Source organism: Saccharomyces paradoxus (assembly GCF_002079055.1).
Source record: "Saccharomyces paradoxus strain CBS432 chromosome XII sequence".
Taxonomy (NCBI): domain Eukaryota; kingdom Fungi; phylum Ascomycota; class Saccharomycetes; order Saccharomycetales; family Saccharomycetaceae; genus Saccharomyces; species Saccharomyces paradoxus.
Genome location: NC_047498.1, coordinates 395,484 through 409,597, shown reverse-complemented (window position 1 = coordinate 409,597; position 14,114 = coordinate 395,484). Strand labels below are relative to the sequence as shown.

Sequence of the window (14,114 nt, the reverse complement as noted above, 5' to 3'; positions counted from 1 at the left end):
AGAATAGGTGCAACGGTAAATGAAGCTCAAAAATTAAATGTGCGGAACGGTGCAATCTATGCAAATCGCTAAACTGTTTCTCTTGACGATAGCGGAGCCAGCAACTTCTAGATTATTAGCTATCGCACACATAGATGGCTTAGTGCCCTTGCTAATCAAAATGAAAATCTTCCCAATCCGTACGGAGGGGAAGAGGCACTGCCGCATCGCAAAAAAAAAAAATAAGATTATTAGTATTATATAGTTTCTATTATTATATACGGGACTAGCTAATAAGATAAAAATTGAAGCGAGACTCCTGTAGGACCTGGTCAATGATATCGTAAACCGTGAAGTCATGTTCTATGATTGCTTTCTCCAGGAACAGTGTTGTCACCTCTTGTGAACGCAAGTGTATTCCCACGAGGGCGTGGAATTGTAGGCTGTAGGTTATTCGGAACCAGTGTTTAAGTTGCTCGAGCGTCTTCAGGAACGGATCTATGAGGTACTCGTTGTATATGACGTCCATAGCTATAACATATACGGAGGAGCATGTTTCACCTATGAGTGACAACTCAGGATGCAGAGAGTGTGTCTTTTTGTCTTGCAAGTTTATCTTCTCCCAGTCGAGAGCAGCTACTTCCAAATTCAATGTAGATTTAGGTAGGGCCGACTTTGTGGCGGTGGCGCCATTGTCAACTGGTTCGAGGGTCGGAAGTTCCAATCTTAGTGACTCGGAAATGCACTGCTTTCTGGTCAACTGCGAAAGATTTTCCATTATGTTATCTTTCAGTTTATTAAGAATGCCCTTCTGATCTGTTGACACATAGATGTCGACGAAGTTACCAAGAACCACGGGTAGAATACCTGCTATTCCTGCTCCAAGTTCTAAGATACATCTCTTGCTGTGATCAGCGCCTGTAAGGTCGATCAGCTTAGGCAACTCAAGCATGTGCCCCTCACAAGGAGATCCGCGGACTACTTCTACCTGTGTACCAAGACGGAAAGGTGCAGCGCTAGCATTATACAGCAGCCAGTTGATGAAGAAAGGTGTCGTAGACCATAAAACGTATCCTGTGGTGGAGTTGCCGTTGTCCCTGGACGAGTGTAAGCTCGATATGGATTGCTCCACACTAACATGATAGCTGTCCACAGCGACCTCCCGATCTTCTTCAAAAGCGTCAGCCTTATTTCTTCTTCTCACTCGCTTTTTCTTTTTACCGCTTTCCAGCCCAGAGGGTTCAATCGCTATCTCTAACACACAACCGCTTCTATCCTGAATACCCAAATCCTGGGGCAGTTTCCCGGATTGGCCCTCCAATTGCATGTACCGTTCGAACACGTGCTCGTATATTGTTTCCTCATCCAGTAGCCATAACTTGAATGACATTCTGCCTAGCCCATTTGCGTCTTCGCTGCCGTAACCATTCTTTCTTCTTGATAGCACTGCCCTGGCCAGTTCTCTTTATTTGTCGCGGCGCCGCAAAATGCACCCCCATTAAAGAAGACGACGCCAATCCACACCCTAATTTGGAGGTGTAGATGCACAATGGCACATGCAGCTGGGTGCATTGTGCCAACAATCTCGGCTCAATCTCTCTACACGTAGCTTTGTATATATATCTGAGAGAGATTATAATCGTTGGTGAGACTTGGAGGTTCTTGATAGGATGTATTGGTGCATCTTGACAGAAATAGTTCTGCAAATTCAATACGTAAAAAATAGCGCAAGATGTGGGCCCCATTATCATATACTAGACCAGAATCTCAGAAGACTGACTTGACGTCGTTGTTTTCTACCGATCAAGAGCAAAACCCATTAAATGATTACCAGTATCAGATCAACATCAGGGAATTGGAGGATTACTACAACAAGACCATTTTAAACGAGGACAACATACAGGAAACGAGTAGCGAGATATCTTCGGCAGTTTCGCTCTCTCCACCAAAGCATAAGAACGCTATTCAGCCAGGGCTACTCTATGATCCACAATTGATAAACCCTTTCCTTCCATCCGCCAGCCTGAATAACAGTGCACCCAGTACTTTTAAGAAGAAACTGGAGGTACGGATAAATCCAGATTACGTCCCAAAATCTTCACAATTGCCATTAACTTCACAGAATTTGCAGCAGTTATCTCAACAAAAACTCAAAGATGATGCTCCTTTTTCATCACAGAAGGAATCTTCAGCTCAACCCAAAGTGAAAAGCCAACTGCAGGAAACCCCAAAACAACTATACAAGACAGAACTGTGCGAATCGTTCACATTAAAGGGAAGTTGTCCCTATGGCAGCAAGTGCCAGTTTGCTCACGGACTTGGAGAATTGAAGGTCAAGAGATCGTGTAAGAATTTCAGGACGAAGCCCTGTGTGAATTGGGAGAAACTAGGTTATTGTCCTTATGGCAGAAGATGCTGCTTCAAACATGGTGACGACAACGACATTGCTGTTTACGTAAGAGCTGGTACTTACTGTAACGTCTCTTCGACCAGCAAGCAATCTGACGAAAAGAGAAGCAATGGTCGGAGCTCCACCAAGAAGAAGAATCTAAATGTTAAGGTGAAAGCTTTACAGAGGATGACCTGGTAAAACTGTTCCTGGCCTAGCCAGACCGGCGTCCTAACTAAATCCCAATTATTTATTATCTTTTCTTCACGTTATGCTTTTTTTTTTCTGCTTTTTTTTTTATACTCATTTTCATGTTTGCGATATTGGCAACTCTTTTAAAAAAAAAACCTTTTATTTAAGTTAAGCTACTTCATGACGGTATATATGCATATTTGTGTACGTATATTCATCACTCATACGTAACGTTTGTTTTGTTTTGTTTTTTTTTTGTTTTTTTTTGTTTTGTTTTGTCAAATTCTCAAGTACTCTGCACTACTTTTTATCGTTTCTCAGACATATTCCTTGAACATCGGCCCATTCCCTGATGGTCATTTCGTCGATTTGTGAAACAAACGGCTCGGCGCTGAATAGCTTTTCGATTAACTCATTCAGTGGAATGGGTTCAAAGGTATATATCCGTTCCAAAAAATCAGGGAAAGCTTGGATTAGTTCGGTTAAATGATCAAATATTTCTATCTTACTGAAATTTGCCACCCCACGATGCTCGTCATTATTACCTGGGTTGGCTATGGAGAGAATTTGTGATGCGGTTTGTAAAGATTGGATGATTTCGACCTTCGTCCTCATAGGTTTTAGCCCAACTGATTTCAAGCTTTGTCGAAGTTCTTTCATTGATTGTGACATGATGATTTCACGTAATTTCTCGGGTGAAGTTGTGGGACTTGCATCAGAGACATCATTAATGTTGTTGCCAGGATTCTGTATGGATACTTCAGTCGAAATTTTGGTGGAGTCTGCCAATTGAATATCAGCAATGCACAATTGGTCATCTAATTCTGTCTCTTCTTCTTCAGAATCATTTGCCTCAACTCTATAACAGCTATGTTTCATTAGTTCTGGGTTTAGCATACCTGCGTTCTTTCGCAATAATTTAACCCTGATAAAACTTCCTATATCACTCATTTCTTGTTCAGTTTTTAACGCTTTAGTAAGGTCCTTTTGAGGAACAATTGTGGGGGTTCTTGTAGCTGGGACCTGAACCTGATTCAGTGCCTGTGATGTTGTTCTTGTCTTATTGTTTTCTACCTTCAAAGGTGATATTAACGACCGAACAGCTTTGAATGATTCCTGTGTTAAATCGATTATCCCATCCAATGGTGATGTGTTTGGGGTGAAGAATTGCGTGCTGCCTATGGTATCAGTGGTTAATGGCGGTTTTTCATCATTTTCTAAGAAAACATATCGGTACTGATCTAGCGGAAATAATGTAGACGTCTCATCTGTAGTATCTGAAACAACAGATATGTCGTCATAGTCATTACTCTTACTGTTTTCACATCTTGTATTTACCTCAACGGGCATATGTCTGTAAGCTTTGTAATCGGTAAGTGAAAATCCATTTATACGTGTTCCCACAGTTAGTTCAATATTTTCATCAACAACGTTTCCTACTGTTAGTTGTGGCTCTAACTTGTTTCCATATTCTTGGGAGCCTGTAGAAACTCCCCCTGACATAATTATGCTTTCTTCGTCTTTCATAATTTCACTTTTGTCATCCATTACTTGGGATAACGATAAGAAATTTACTGCACTCTGGGTATCTCGTATCCTTGCTTCCTGCTCTGGTTGGATAGTTTCATCGGGAAGCTCAGGTGGTAATTGTGACGCTGTCCAAAGTTTTTGTTGTGAGGTTTTTTGATTGTCTAAAGAACTCGAACTTTGTTCGCATCCATATAGAAATTTCTGGACTTCATTCAAGTCCGTTTCCTCACTGTGAGGAAACTTCTGTAAAAAAAGTTTCATAACATATTTCCACTCCTGCTCACTATAAGTATCAAAAGTAGCTTTTTCACTCTTGCTATTCCTTGCTTTGGAAGATTCACCATTGCTTCCTTCATTTTGGGTCTTTATTATATCCAAAACCTTCTTGTGTTTACCAGATAATTGCTTTAATAAGCTGGCGGTCCTTGAACGTTCGTAGTTATTAATATTAAAATCAGTTATATTTTTGATAATATTAGGGTCTCGTTTACTCTTAGTTTTTGGCTTGAGTTTTGGATTGGTTTTCCTTATTGCTGGCCTTCTTTTTGCCACTATATTTGCATTGTTGTGGCAGCCACTTGCGTTATTGTCCTTGAACGAATACTTGAATTGCTTAAGTTTTAACTTGAGATTTGTTTCCTCCTCTGCGTCATCAAGCCGGCTTTGAATTTGGGTGTTAATGAATACATTCTCCTCAACTATATTTGGTTCTCCTAAATCAGGTTGGGAAATACCGGTTGGGTCAAAACTTATATCGACATCTTTGTTACTTTCCGTATCTTTTTTTGTTGTTTCTTTCGCCACAAGTAATTTGTGTGCAGTAACGTGTTCTTCTTGCGTACCTATAGAATCATCGTCAGATGATAGGGAAAACTGCACTTCCGGTACTTGAGTTTCCATTCCTAACGAATAGGCCCTCTGGCTCTCACCATTCAGGTTAGCCTGATCGGTAATATTCATAAAATCCTCGTTTTGTAAAAACTTCAGATTCCGCTGTGCTCTTTGGAGCTCCATTATTTAGTTCCTTGATCTGGCTAGTGATGATTCTTAGAGAAAAGAGATAGATAATACCCCTTTTGGCCGTTCGCAGTTCTATCCATCTCCATATTTTTAGTATACAGCCTTCGCGTTATAAATTAAACAAAAAGCCACTGACTAAGAACCTACATTAAAAATATATAATGGAAACTTAAGAGAAAAAGAAATGAAATCATCATCGTAGCAGAGCAAGTTCTTTTGTTTTTCTACAAAGATTATAAAGCATAAAAAATGGTCTTGTGTCAGTGATTCCCCATCAAACAAGAACACCTTTTTAGGAAGCATGAACGTCAATAGTAAAATGATAGTATCGATTTAAGTGGGAAGACCTTATTGGCCTGATTCCTTTGATATACCATAAATAATACGTCGTGCCGTGAAACTCAGCTTGTTAGCAAAACTAGAAATCGTTCATTGTTGTATTTTTGTTTTGTTCCAATATTTAAGAATTAGGCAATTTAAAACTCGTGAATAAAATTATTCACTAATAATCAATATAAAAAAAAATGGTATCCAGTTTATAGATAATAAAGTATGGCAAAGATAAAACCTCTTTCTTCAAGAAGATAACAGGAAAAAAGACCGAAAAAGTACAAACATTATGTAGTAAATGGTAGTAGGTTTCTATTTTATCAAATCAGAATTTATTATAATACTAAAACTATATTTATGCCAATTATTTACCTAAACATCTATAACCTTCAAGAGTAAAAAAATACACAAACGTCGAATCATGAATTTTTATGTCAATTAGCTTATTGTTTAGCGTTCGTAGCGGCAGTCAATTGAGCTTGCTTAACCAAGTTTTGTGGAGCATCGAAGACTGGCAACATAACTTCAATCATTCTGATTTTAGAGTTGTCTTGGAAGTCCTTGTCTTGAGTCAACTTGTCCCATTCACCAGTGGTAGCAATTCTGTGAGTTTCGTAGTTTCTGGCACCGAAAGTTGGCAATAAGGCCAAGTGGTCCCAACCTTGAATTTCATTATACTCGGCATGAGGACCGTGAATCAATTTTTCAATGGTGTAACCATTGTTGTTCAAGACAAAAATGTATGGCTTCAAACCCCATCTAATCATAGTGGAGATTTCTTGAACAGTCAATTGTAAAGAACCGTCACCAATGAATAAAATGACTCTCTTCTTTGGATCAAGTTCTTCAGCGGCCATAGTAGCACCCAATAGAGCACCAACCGTGAAACCAATGGAACCCCACAAGACTTGGACGATAGCGTATACGTCTGTTGGGAAAGTAGTTTGGTTGATACCGAAAGCGGAAGTACCAGTTTCAGCAATAACAATATCACCTTCTCTCAAGAAGCTACCCAATTGGTTCCACATCCATTCTTGTTTCATTGGGGTGTTAGCTGGAGTAGACTTGTTAATTGGAACTCTAGCTGGAACAGCAACAGGTTTGTAGTCCTTTACGACTTCTGGAATAGCACCCAACAATTTTTGCAAGGCAAATTTCATTTGGACACCTGGGAAGGTGGCGTTTCTAATCTTGATATGGTCAGAGTGGAATTCAACAATGTTCTTGGTCTTGTAAGAGTAAGAGAAAGAACCAGTGTTGAAATCAGACAACAAAGCACCGATAGACAATATCAAATCGGCAGATTCGACAGCCTTCTTAACTTCTGGTCTAGACAAGGTACCAACGTAAACACCACCGTATCTTGGATGTTGTTCGTCAATGGCACCCTTACCCATTGGGGTGACATAGACTGGGAATTGAGTCAAGTCGATCAACTTCTTGGTTTCAGCCTTAACATCATGTCTAGAAGCACAAGCATCGGCCAAGATAACTGGGTTCTTAGCATCCTTGATCATTTCAATAACAGTTCTAACAACTTCGGCTTCAGCTTCAGCGTCGTTTGGCTTTAGAGACAAGTCAATTGGAGTTTCCAACAACTTAGCTGGGACATTCAAGTCAACCAAGTTAGCTGGCAAACCTAAGTAGACTGGTCTTTGAGTAGTGTAGGTGGTTCTGATGCATCTGTCAATTTCAGCTGGAGCGTTAGCAATGTCAGTGATCATGGCAGTGGTTTCAGAAATGTTTGCAGACATTCTGTGGAAAACAGTGAAGTCACCGTTACCCAAGGTATGATGCAACAACAATTGCTTAGCTTGAGAAGAGATGGATGGAACACCAACAACGTGCAAAACACCGACGTGTTCAGCGTAAGAACCGGCAATACCATTCAAAGCAGACAATTCACCAACACCGAAGGTGGTGATGATACAGGACATACCCTTGATACGAGCGTAACCATCAGCGGCGTAAGCAGCGTTCAATTCGTTAGCGTTACCAGCCCATCTCATACCTTTGACTTCATAAAGCTTATCCAAAAGAGACAAGTTAAAGTCACCTGGCAAACCAAAAACGGTGTTACAGTTGACTTGGCTCAATCTTTCGAATAAATATTTACCTAAGGTTATTTCAGACATTATGTTCTTCTTATTATTGTAGTGTGTTGTTCTCTTTGAGATTGGTTATGTGAAGTATATGTAATAATGAAGAGAGGAACCCAACTCATTAAAATATATTGATCGAGAATGGCAGCTCTTATATACAAGTTCTTCTAGCAAGTGCCGCTGCATTAACCAAGTCTCATCATATGAAATTTTTTTCGAGAGATCATCATAAACAAAAAATTGCATAATGCATTTCTTGCAACACATTTCTGATATAATCTTACCTTAATGCAAGTTTACGTATTAGTTTGTTCAAAAGAAACGCGATCTTTGGATATGGAGGCTTTTCCCATAAACGCATGCGGTATGCATTTACGGTGAAAATCAATTTTTTCCAAGGGGGCCCAAGACGCATAAACGCATAAAGTATGCATTAGAAGGATTCTCACCTGGTTGCAACCGTACAGGTGCTAGCGACAGTAAAAAGAAAAGTAAAAGAATGGTGGTATTGTCATTTGCTTTATTTCCCTGGCCTTTGTTGAAGGAAATCGTATAGCCATTACAAATAACTAGTATCGAGGAACTTGAAAGAGCTGAAATTTTCGCATTCTTTTTCGGTGATTATGCCTAAGCCAATGAGGTCACCCCAAAAGACCGCAATCTTGTCGCGGCCGTAAGCCATATAATCGAACGTGTCAATGCTGACACCAGTCTCAGGCTCGTCTTCATTTTCAGCAAAGTCTTCTCCAAGGTTTTCAGGCTCAGTCTTGATGATGTATTTTTTTCCATTGGGCCCGATTTCTTCTCTGGTGGTGGCAGTGAAGGCTTTTTCTTTCTCTAATTCACCGCTTTGTAGGATAGCCCAGAGTGACCAAAATAGTTGTACGGTGGGTCTCCATTGAATGATCGACTTGTAGAGTCTCTGAACCTCTTCATCAATAGGTTCTTTAGCCCCACCCCTTAGATGCGAAACATAGGAGTATAAGAAATTCAAAGCCTGTTCTTTATCGGGATATCTATCAGCGTGGCATTCATGTGGAGCCTTAACATTGTTGTAATCATACATCCACTCAGAAAGATGATTTGCTAGATCATATGAGGCGGGATTGGCGCCTGCATATTCAAAATCAATAACGACCAACTTTGAATCTTGGCTTTGTTCTTGCTTTGGCGGGTTGATTATATCATCTACTATAACATTAGAGTCCGAAGGGAATAAGGAGCTCGATTGTGAAACCAGTGATGTAGACGAAGGCGCAGTGTATAAACTCGGTGTGTTCATCACAGGTGCTGTGAAAAGCAAATTGCCGTATTGAGCATCATTGTGGCAGAAGACAAGATTCTTATTGACTTGCTCTATGCCCTGTTCTTGGGAAATAAGCCACTTGTGATATCTATCGACAATATCTATAAACTTGGACCAGTTCTCACACAACAAAGACCTTTCGATGTTTTTAGGGTCCCCCACCCATTGGTCGACTTTTTCAATCGTGCGCAACCACTGCTTAATCTTTTGCCAGCAAGCTGATCCATTCTTCCTTTCTGAACTCAAAAGAGGCACGCCTACATGCAATTCCTTCATTCTTCTTGCAATCCTTTGAGAGTTCTTCCAGTTTCTAATGTCATCTTTTGTTAAAGTCTTAGAATTCTCCAAAAACTGCTCAAATCTACCATTTACAAAACAGCCGTAAAGGGAGGGACCTATATTCCTCAACGAAAGTCTAGCTAAAATCTGCAACTCATACTCCCTGTCAATGATGTTGTCAATGTTCGGTCCGTATATTCTCAACAGTAATGATGGCAACTTAGGATATTCAACTTTGAAGATTGCATTTGTCATTGCACCAGAGATCTTCACCAAGTTTATATCTTGAGCTACCGGTTGAACTTTCCTGTTGTTGTACCATTTGGATATCTTCAAACTCTGAATAAGGTTCAATATGTCCTGTTTCAGATAATCTAGAGGTAAACTTGCATCCAATGTTTCCTTAACAAAGGGAATCTCAATGTATTCCGATGAAGTTGAGCCTAAACTATCCGTGACATCTGTTGCTGACGCTCTTCTTGGTCCCTTATTTGCGGTTTCGGAGACGTCCAATTCAAGATCCGCCACCCCCCCATCGACAGCTCTCAAATCGTCATCATCAGTAATATTTGAAATATCAGACTCGATGCTGATGGTTCTAATTAATCTTTGAGAGGAATGTTGGCGTGTTAACGAATGTCTTCTCTGAGAACTTGATCTGGACCTTGCCTGGTAACCCACCGAGTAACTTCTTACACTCCCTGGACGAGATTCTGGTACCATTTTTGTTCTAGTTTATGTGGATCTGTGTGTGTATAATCTATAGAATATTTCAAAAAAACTATGTATTGTTGTGCTAGTGCTATGTCTTTTCAATTTGGCTTATCCTTACAGCCACAGAGCTACAATTCTGTCGCTTCGAGATTTAACCGGCCGGTGGGCAACGAGGAAAAAGGTAGAGTACCATGTGAATATTATACCAGAAAGAACAAAGAACAAAGAACAAGAGCGACATCTGTTGGTGGTATTCTAAAGTGAAAGAGGCCATCAATCATTTAGAAAAGGAAACAGCTTATGGAATTTCTATCTGCAGATTATTCTAGCAGTGACGGTAGTGATACCGAGAGCGAAAGTGGTAACAAAGCTAAGATCGAAATCGAACACACGGAGGAAACTAGTATACAAAGAGCAGATTCCACTGATTTGCCTGAAATCCCGGATTCAATCATATTGAAGTACCACATCACTCCGAACTTACAAAAGTACGAGCACCAGGATATGAATATAAGTCGGTTTTGGCGTTCATTCACATATTTTGAGTGGCGTCCAACTCCAGCGATTCACCGACAACTCCAGAAGATCATATGTAAATATAAAGAAACTTTTATGAAACAGGGATATACCAATCCGTTTCAACTGGCGGATTTTGATCCGTTGTTCATTTCGCATTTGGGGGCCCCCAAACCTTTACACATTTCCTTAACCCGATCGTTATTGTTTGAAACTGAAGAACAAAGACATATTTTCATTCAAGAAATACGCAACGGTTTACAAAATCATAAAATAGCCCCTTTTACACTTCAAATTTGCCCATATCCAAAGTTGTATATATCAGAACGGGCCAATACCTTGTACCTCGGTCTCCCTGTATCAGAACACTCCAATAGGACACAACTTTCTCCTTTCAAAATGATAATAGGTAAAGCACTTCAGAAATCAGGCATTTCAAACTATCAGGATCTAATTGTAAGTAGGCAGTGCTTACATATTTCAATTGCCATAGCCAGCAACCCTTCAAAAGCCACGTTAAAACGTTATCAACTACTTAACGAGTCGATAGGTGCACTTTTGCTGCTCGACAATGAATTCACATACCAGCCAGAGCTCTTGGTTAACTCTATCTACTGTGATGAAAACCGCCGCTCCATTAGAATCCCTTTTAACTAAAGTGTTAAAGGAATAGCCGCCCAAGGAAACCCGGGCATTGAAAACGGCTTGTCGAAAAGGTCAAATTTATCACCATATACGATAAATATCTCAAAACGGAAAAATGTAAACATAAGCAGTTTGGGAAAATTTCAGGACATTTTTGGTTTGCATGTTAAGGATAAGGATGCTTGATAGCTAGTAAATCAATTTCAGAAAGCATTCAGCCATTAACGGGCAAATATTAAGGAGGGAGTGTTGTTTGTTTACTCGCAATTATTTTGCCTTTTCTTTTATTGAAGGTTTTTATAGTACACATAAAGGTATAACAATCTCTCTCGGCATTGTACATAGCAAACAAAAGGAAGAAATAAAGCAATCAAGTAGAGTATCAGGAAAAGAGAATACAAGACCAAAATTCGAGGAATAACAAAAACAAAACCTTAGGCCCAAAAACACAGTGCTAATATAATCATGGATAACGTTGTAGATCCGTGGTATATAAATCCCTCAGGCTTCGCGAAGGACATTCAAGATGAAGAGTATGCTCAACATCATGATAATGTCGATCCCACCATACCCCAGGCCGATAATTATCCCTCAAATAATGAAAATGACGATGGCCTCGATAACTTGTTGGGCATGGACTACTACAACATCGATGACCTGTTGACTCAAGAGTTAAGAGATTTGGATATTCCTTTGGTTCCTTCCCCTAAGACAGGCGATGACCCTCGTGATAAAAAGAGTATTGACAGAACTTGGAATTTTGGTGATGAAAACAACAAAATCTCCCACTATAGCAAAAAATCAATGTCCTCGCACAAGAGAGGTCTAAGTGGCACAGCGATATTTGGATTTCTCGGCCATAATAAGACATTGAGTGTTTCCAGTTTACAGCAATCCATTCTAAACATGTCTAAAGATCCTCAACCCATGGATCTCATAAACGAATTAGGAAATCATACGGTAAAACATAACAATCACGACTTTGATCATATAAGGGAAAAAGATGGTGAAAATAGCTATTTGAGTCAGGTCTTGTTGAAACAGCAAGAGGAGTTAAGGATTGCACTTGAAAAGCAAAAGGAAGTTAACGAAAAATTGGAGAAGCAGCTGAGAGATAATCAATTACAGCAAGAAAAGTTACGAAGAGTATTGGAAGAACAAGAAGAGGTGGCCCAAAAGTTGGTATCTGAGACTGCAAAGTCTAATTCCAAACCCGGATCCCCAGTAATACTAAAGACACCAGCGATGCAAAACAGTAGGTCCAAGGATAATGCTATAATTGTCACAACGAACTCCGCAAATGGAGGGTATCAATTCCCCCCTCCAACGTTGATATCGCCGCCGATTTCAAATACGTCGATAAATGGTTCGCCATCCAGGAAATACCATAGGCAACGATATCCAAATAAAAGCCCAGAAAGTAATGGATTGAACCTATTTTCCTCTAACAGCGGTTATTTGAGAGATTCTGAACTGCTTTCATTTTCTCCACCAAACTATAATCTAAGTATGTGTGGCTTGGCCTATGATGACCATAATAACACCAGTGATAAAAATGATAATGATAAGAGAAATAATACTGGTGATAACATATTCCGACTTTTCGAGAAGACTTCCCCAGGTGGGCTTAGTATCTCTCCAAGGATAAATGGAAACAGTTTGAGATCGCCCTTCCTTGTTAACGCCGATAGAAGCAAGGACGATCGATATGCTACTAGCACGTTCACATCTAGAACACAGTTGTCACCTATCCATAAGAAAAGGGAATCTGTAGTTTCTACAGTCTCGACAATTTCACAACTACAAGATGACATTGAACCCATCCATATGCGGAATACTCAAAGCCCAATGGTAAAAAACGGAAACGCTTTACCATCATCAAGTGTACTACCTCCCATTCCTGGTTCCACAAATAATACTCCAATTAAGAATTCTTTACCACAAAAGCATTTATTTCAACATACTCCCATCAAAACTTTAACAAAGGACGGAAATAGCCTAGATCCGCTTCTAAACGCACCAGATTTAACAGACCGTCAGTTAGAAATTAAGACACCCATACGAAGTAACAGTCACGGTGAAGAAGAAAGTTATCCGCAAGCACCACCTGTCACACATGATATTCATAAGAGCCCTACTCTGGATATCACGTCCCCTCCACCAGGCGAAATAATACCCAGGACTACACCAATGAAAATCACGAAGAAACCAACCACGCTGCCTCCAGGTACTATTGACCAGTACGTGAAAGAACTGCCCGATAAACTATTCGAGTGCCTATACCCTAACTGTAGCAAAGTATTCAAACGTAGATACAATATAAGGTCGCATATTCAAACACATTTGCAAGATAGACCATACTCATGCGACTTCCCCGGTTGCACCAAGGCATTTGTCCGCAATCATGATTTAATAAGACACAAGATTTCCCATAATGCCAAGAAATACATTTGCCCATGTGGAAAGAGATTTAACAGGGAGGATGCCCTAATGGTGCATAGAAGTCGGATGATTTGCACGGGTGGTAAAAAATTAGAACACTCTATCAGCAAGAAGCTTACATCTCCCAAAAAGAGCCACCTTGACAGCCCGTATGAGACAAGTCCCGTAAAAGAAACCATTGCCCGAGATAAAGATGGGAGCGTCCTAATGAAAATGGAAGAACAGTTGCGAGATGATATGCGGAAACACGGATTACTGGATCCACCCCCATCCAGAGCAACATACGAGCAAAATTCGAGCCTCACCCCTTCAAACGAAAGTGATAGTCTCTGACGGACATTTATCTACGTACGATATTAACATAACAAGTAATAGTGACAGCAACAATAACAGTAATACATTTATTTCTTTTATGATTTTTGATTTACACTTAGCGTAGTCTTAAAGGCCAAAAAAGGCAACCATCATCGTTCATGATGATATAACCCTGAAGGTTACCTGCGGCTCTTTCAAGAATGAAAAATTTTTCCACAACCTTTAGGGTACGTTGCCCTTTAACTACTACAAACCAGCTTGATATATCCTTTGGTAAAATACAGTGTGGGAGACAATTTTAAATGACGCAACGTCCTGGGAGACATGATCTGAATACCCATTATATATGATGCCT

The 14,114-nt window shown here is 39.9% G+C and overlaps 7 protein-coding genes across 7 annotated transcripts; 3 read left to right on the top strand and 4 right to left on the bottom strand.

Annotated features, from left to right (window-relative positions):
- Positions 1 to 265: 265 nt before the first annotated feature.
- On the bottom strand, positions 266 to 1,369 carry RKM5 (S-adenosylmethionine-dependent methyltransferase; the record flags this gene model as incomplete). The annotated part of the gene is made up of 1 exon (XM_033912015.1): positions 266 to 1,369. The coding sequence occupies one exon, from the start codon at positions 1,367 to 1,369 to the stop codon at positions 266 to 268; it is 1,104 nt and encodes a 367-aa protein (XP_033767906.1).
- A 342-nt stretch (positions 1,370 to 1,711) lies between these two features.
- On the top strand, positions 1,712 to 2,569 carry TIS11 (Tis11p; the record flags this gene model as incomplete). Its single annotated transcript, XM_033912014.1, has 1 exon — positions 1,712 to 2,569. The coding sequence occupies one exon, from the start codon at positions 1,712 to 1,714 to the stop codon at positions 2,567 to 2,569; it is 858 nt and encodes a 285-aa protein (XP_033767905.1).
- A 291-nt stretch (positions 2,570 to 2,860) lies between these two features.
- On the bottom strand, positions 2,861 to 5,104 carry SLX4 (Slx4p; the record flags this gene model as incomplete). The annotated part of the gene is made up of 1 exon (XM_033912013.1): positions 2,861 to 5,104. The coding sequence occupies one exon, from the start codon at positions 5,102 to 5,104 to the stop codon at positions 2,861 to 2,863; it is 2,244 nt and encodes a 747-aa protein (XP_033767904.1).
- Positions 5,105 to 5,883: 779 nt separating this feature from the next.
- PDC5 (indolepyruvate decarboxylase 5) lies at positions 5,884 to 7,575 on the bottom strand (the record flags this gene model as incomplete). The annotated part of the gene is made up of 1 exon (XM_033912012.1): positions 5,884 to 7,575. One exon carries the CDS (start codon positions 7,573 to 7,575, stop codon positions 5,884 to 5,886), a length of 1,692 nt encoding a protein of 563 aa, XP_033767903.1.
- A 526-nt stretch (positions 7,576 to 8,101) lies between these two features.
- Positions 8,102 to 9,850, bottom strand: CKI1 (bifunctional choline kinase/ethanolamine kinase CKI1; the record flags this gene model as incomplete). Its single annotated transcript, XM_033912011.1, has 1 exon — positions 8,102 to 9,850. One exon carries the CDS (start codon positions 9,848 to 9,850, stop codon positions 8,102 to 8,104), a length of 1,749 nt encoding a protein of 582 aa, XP_033767902.1.
- A 291-nt stretch (positions 9,851 to 10,141) lies between these two features.
- On the top strand, positions 10,142 to 11,014 carry USB1 (phosphoric diester hydrolase; the record flags this gene model as incomplete). Its single annotated transcript, XM_033912010.1, has 1 exon — positions 10,142 to 11,014. One exon carries the CDS (start codon positions 10,142 to 10,144, stop codon positions 11,012 to 11,014), a length of 873 nt encoding a protein of 290 aa, XP_033767901.1.
- A 453-nt stretch (positions 11,015 to 11,467) lies between these two features.
- ACE2 (DNA-binding transcription factor ACE2) lies at positions 11,468 to 13,777 on the top strand (the record flags this gene model as incomplete). Its single annotated transcript, XM_033912009.1, has 1 exon — positions 11,468 to 13,777. The coding sequence occupies one exon, from the start codon at positions 11,468 to 11,470 to the stop codon at positions 13,775 to 13,777; it is 2,310 nt and encodes a 769-aa protein (XP_033767900.1).
- Between the last annotated feature and the right edge of the window lie 337 nt (positions 13,778 to 14,114).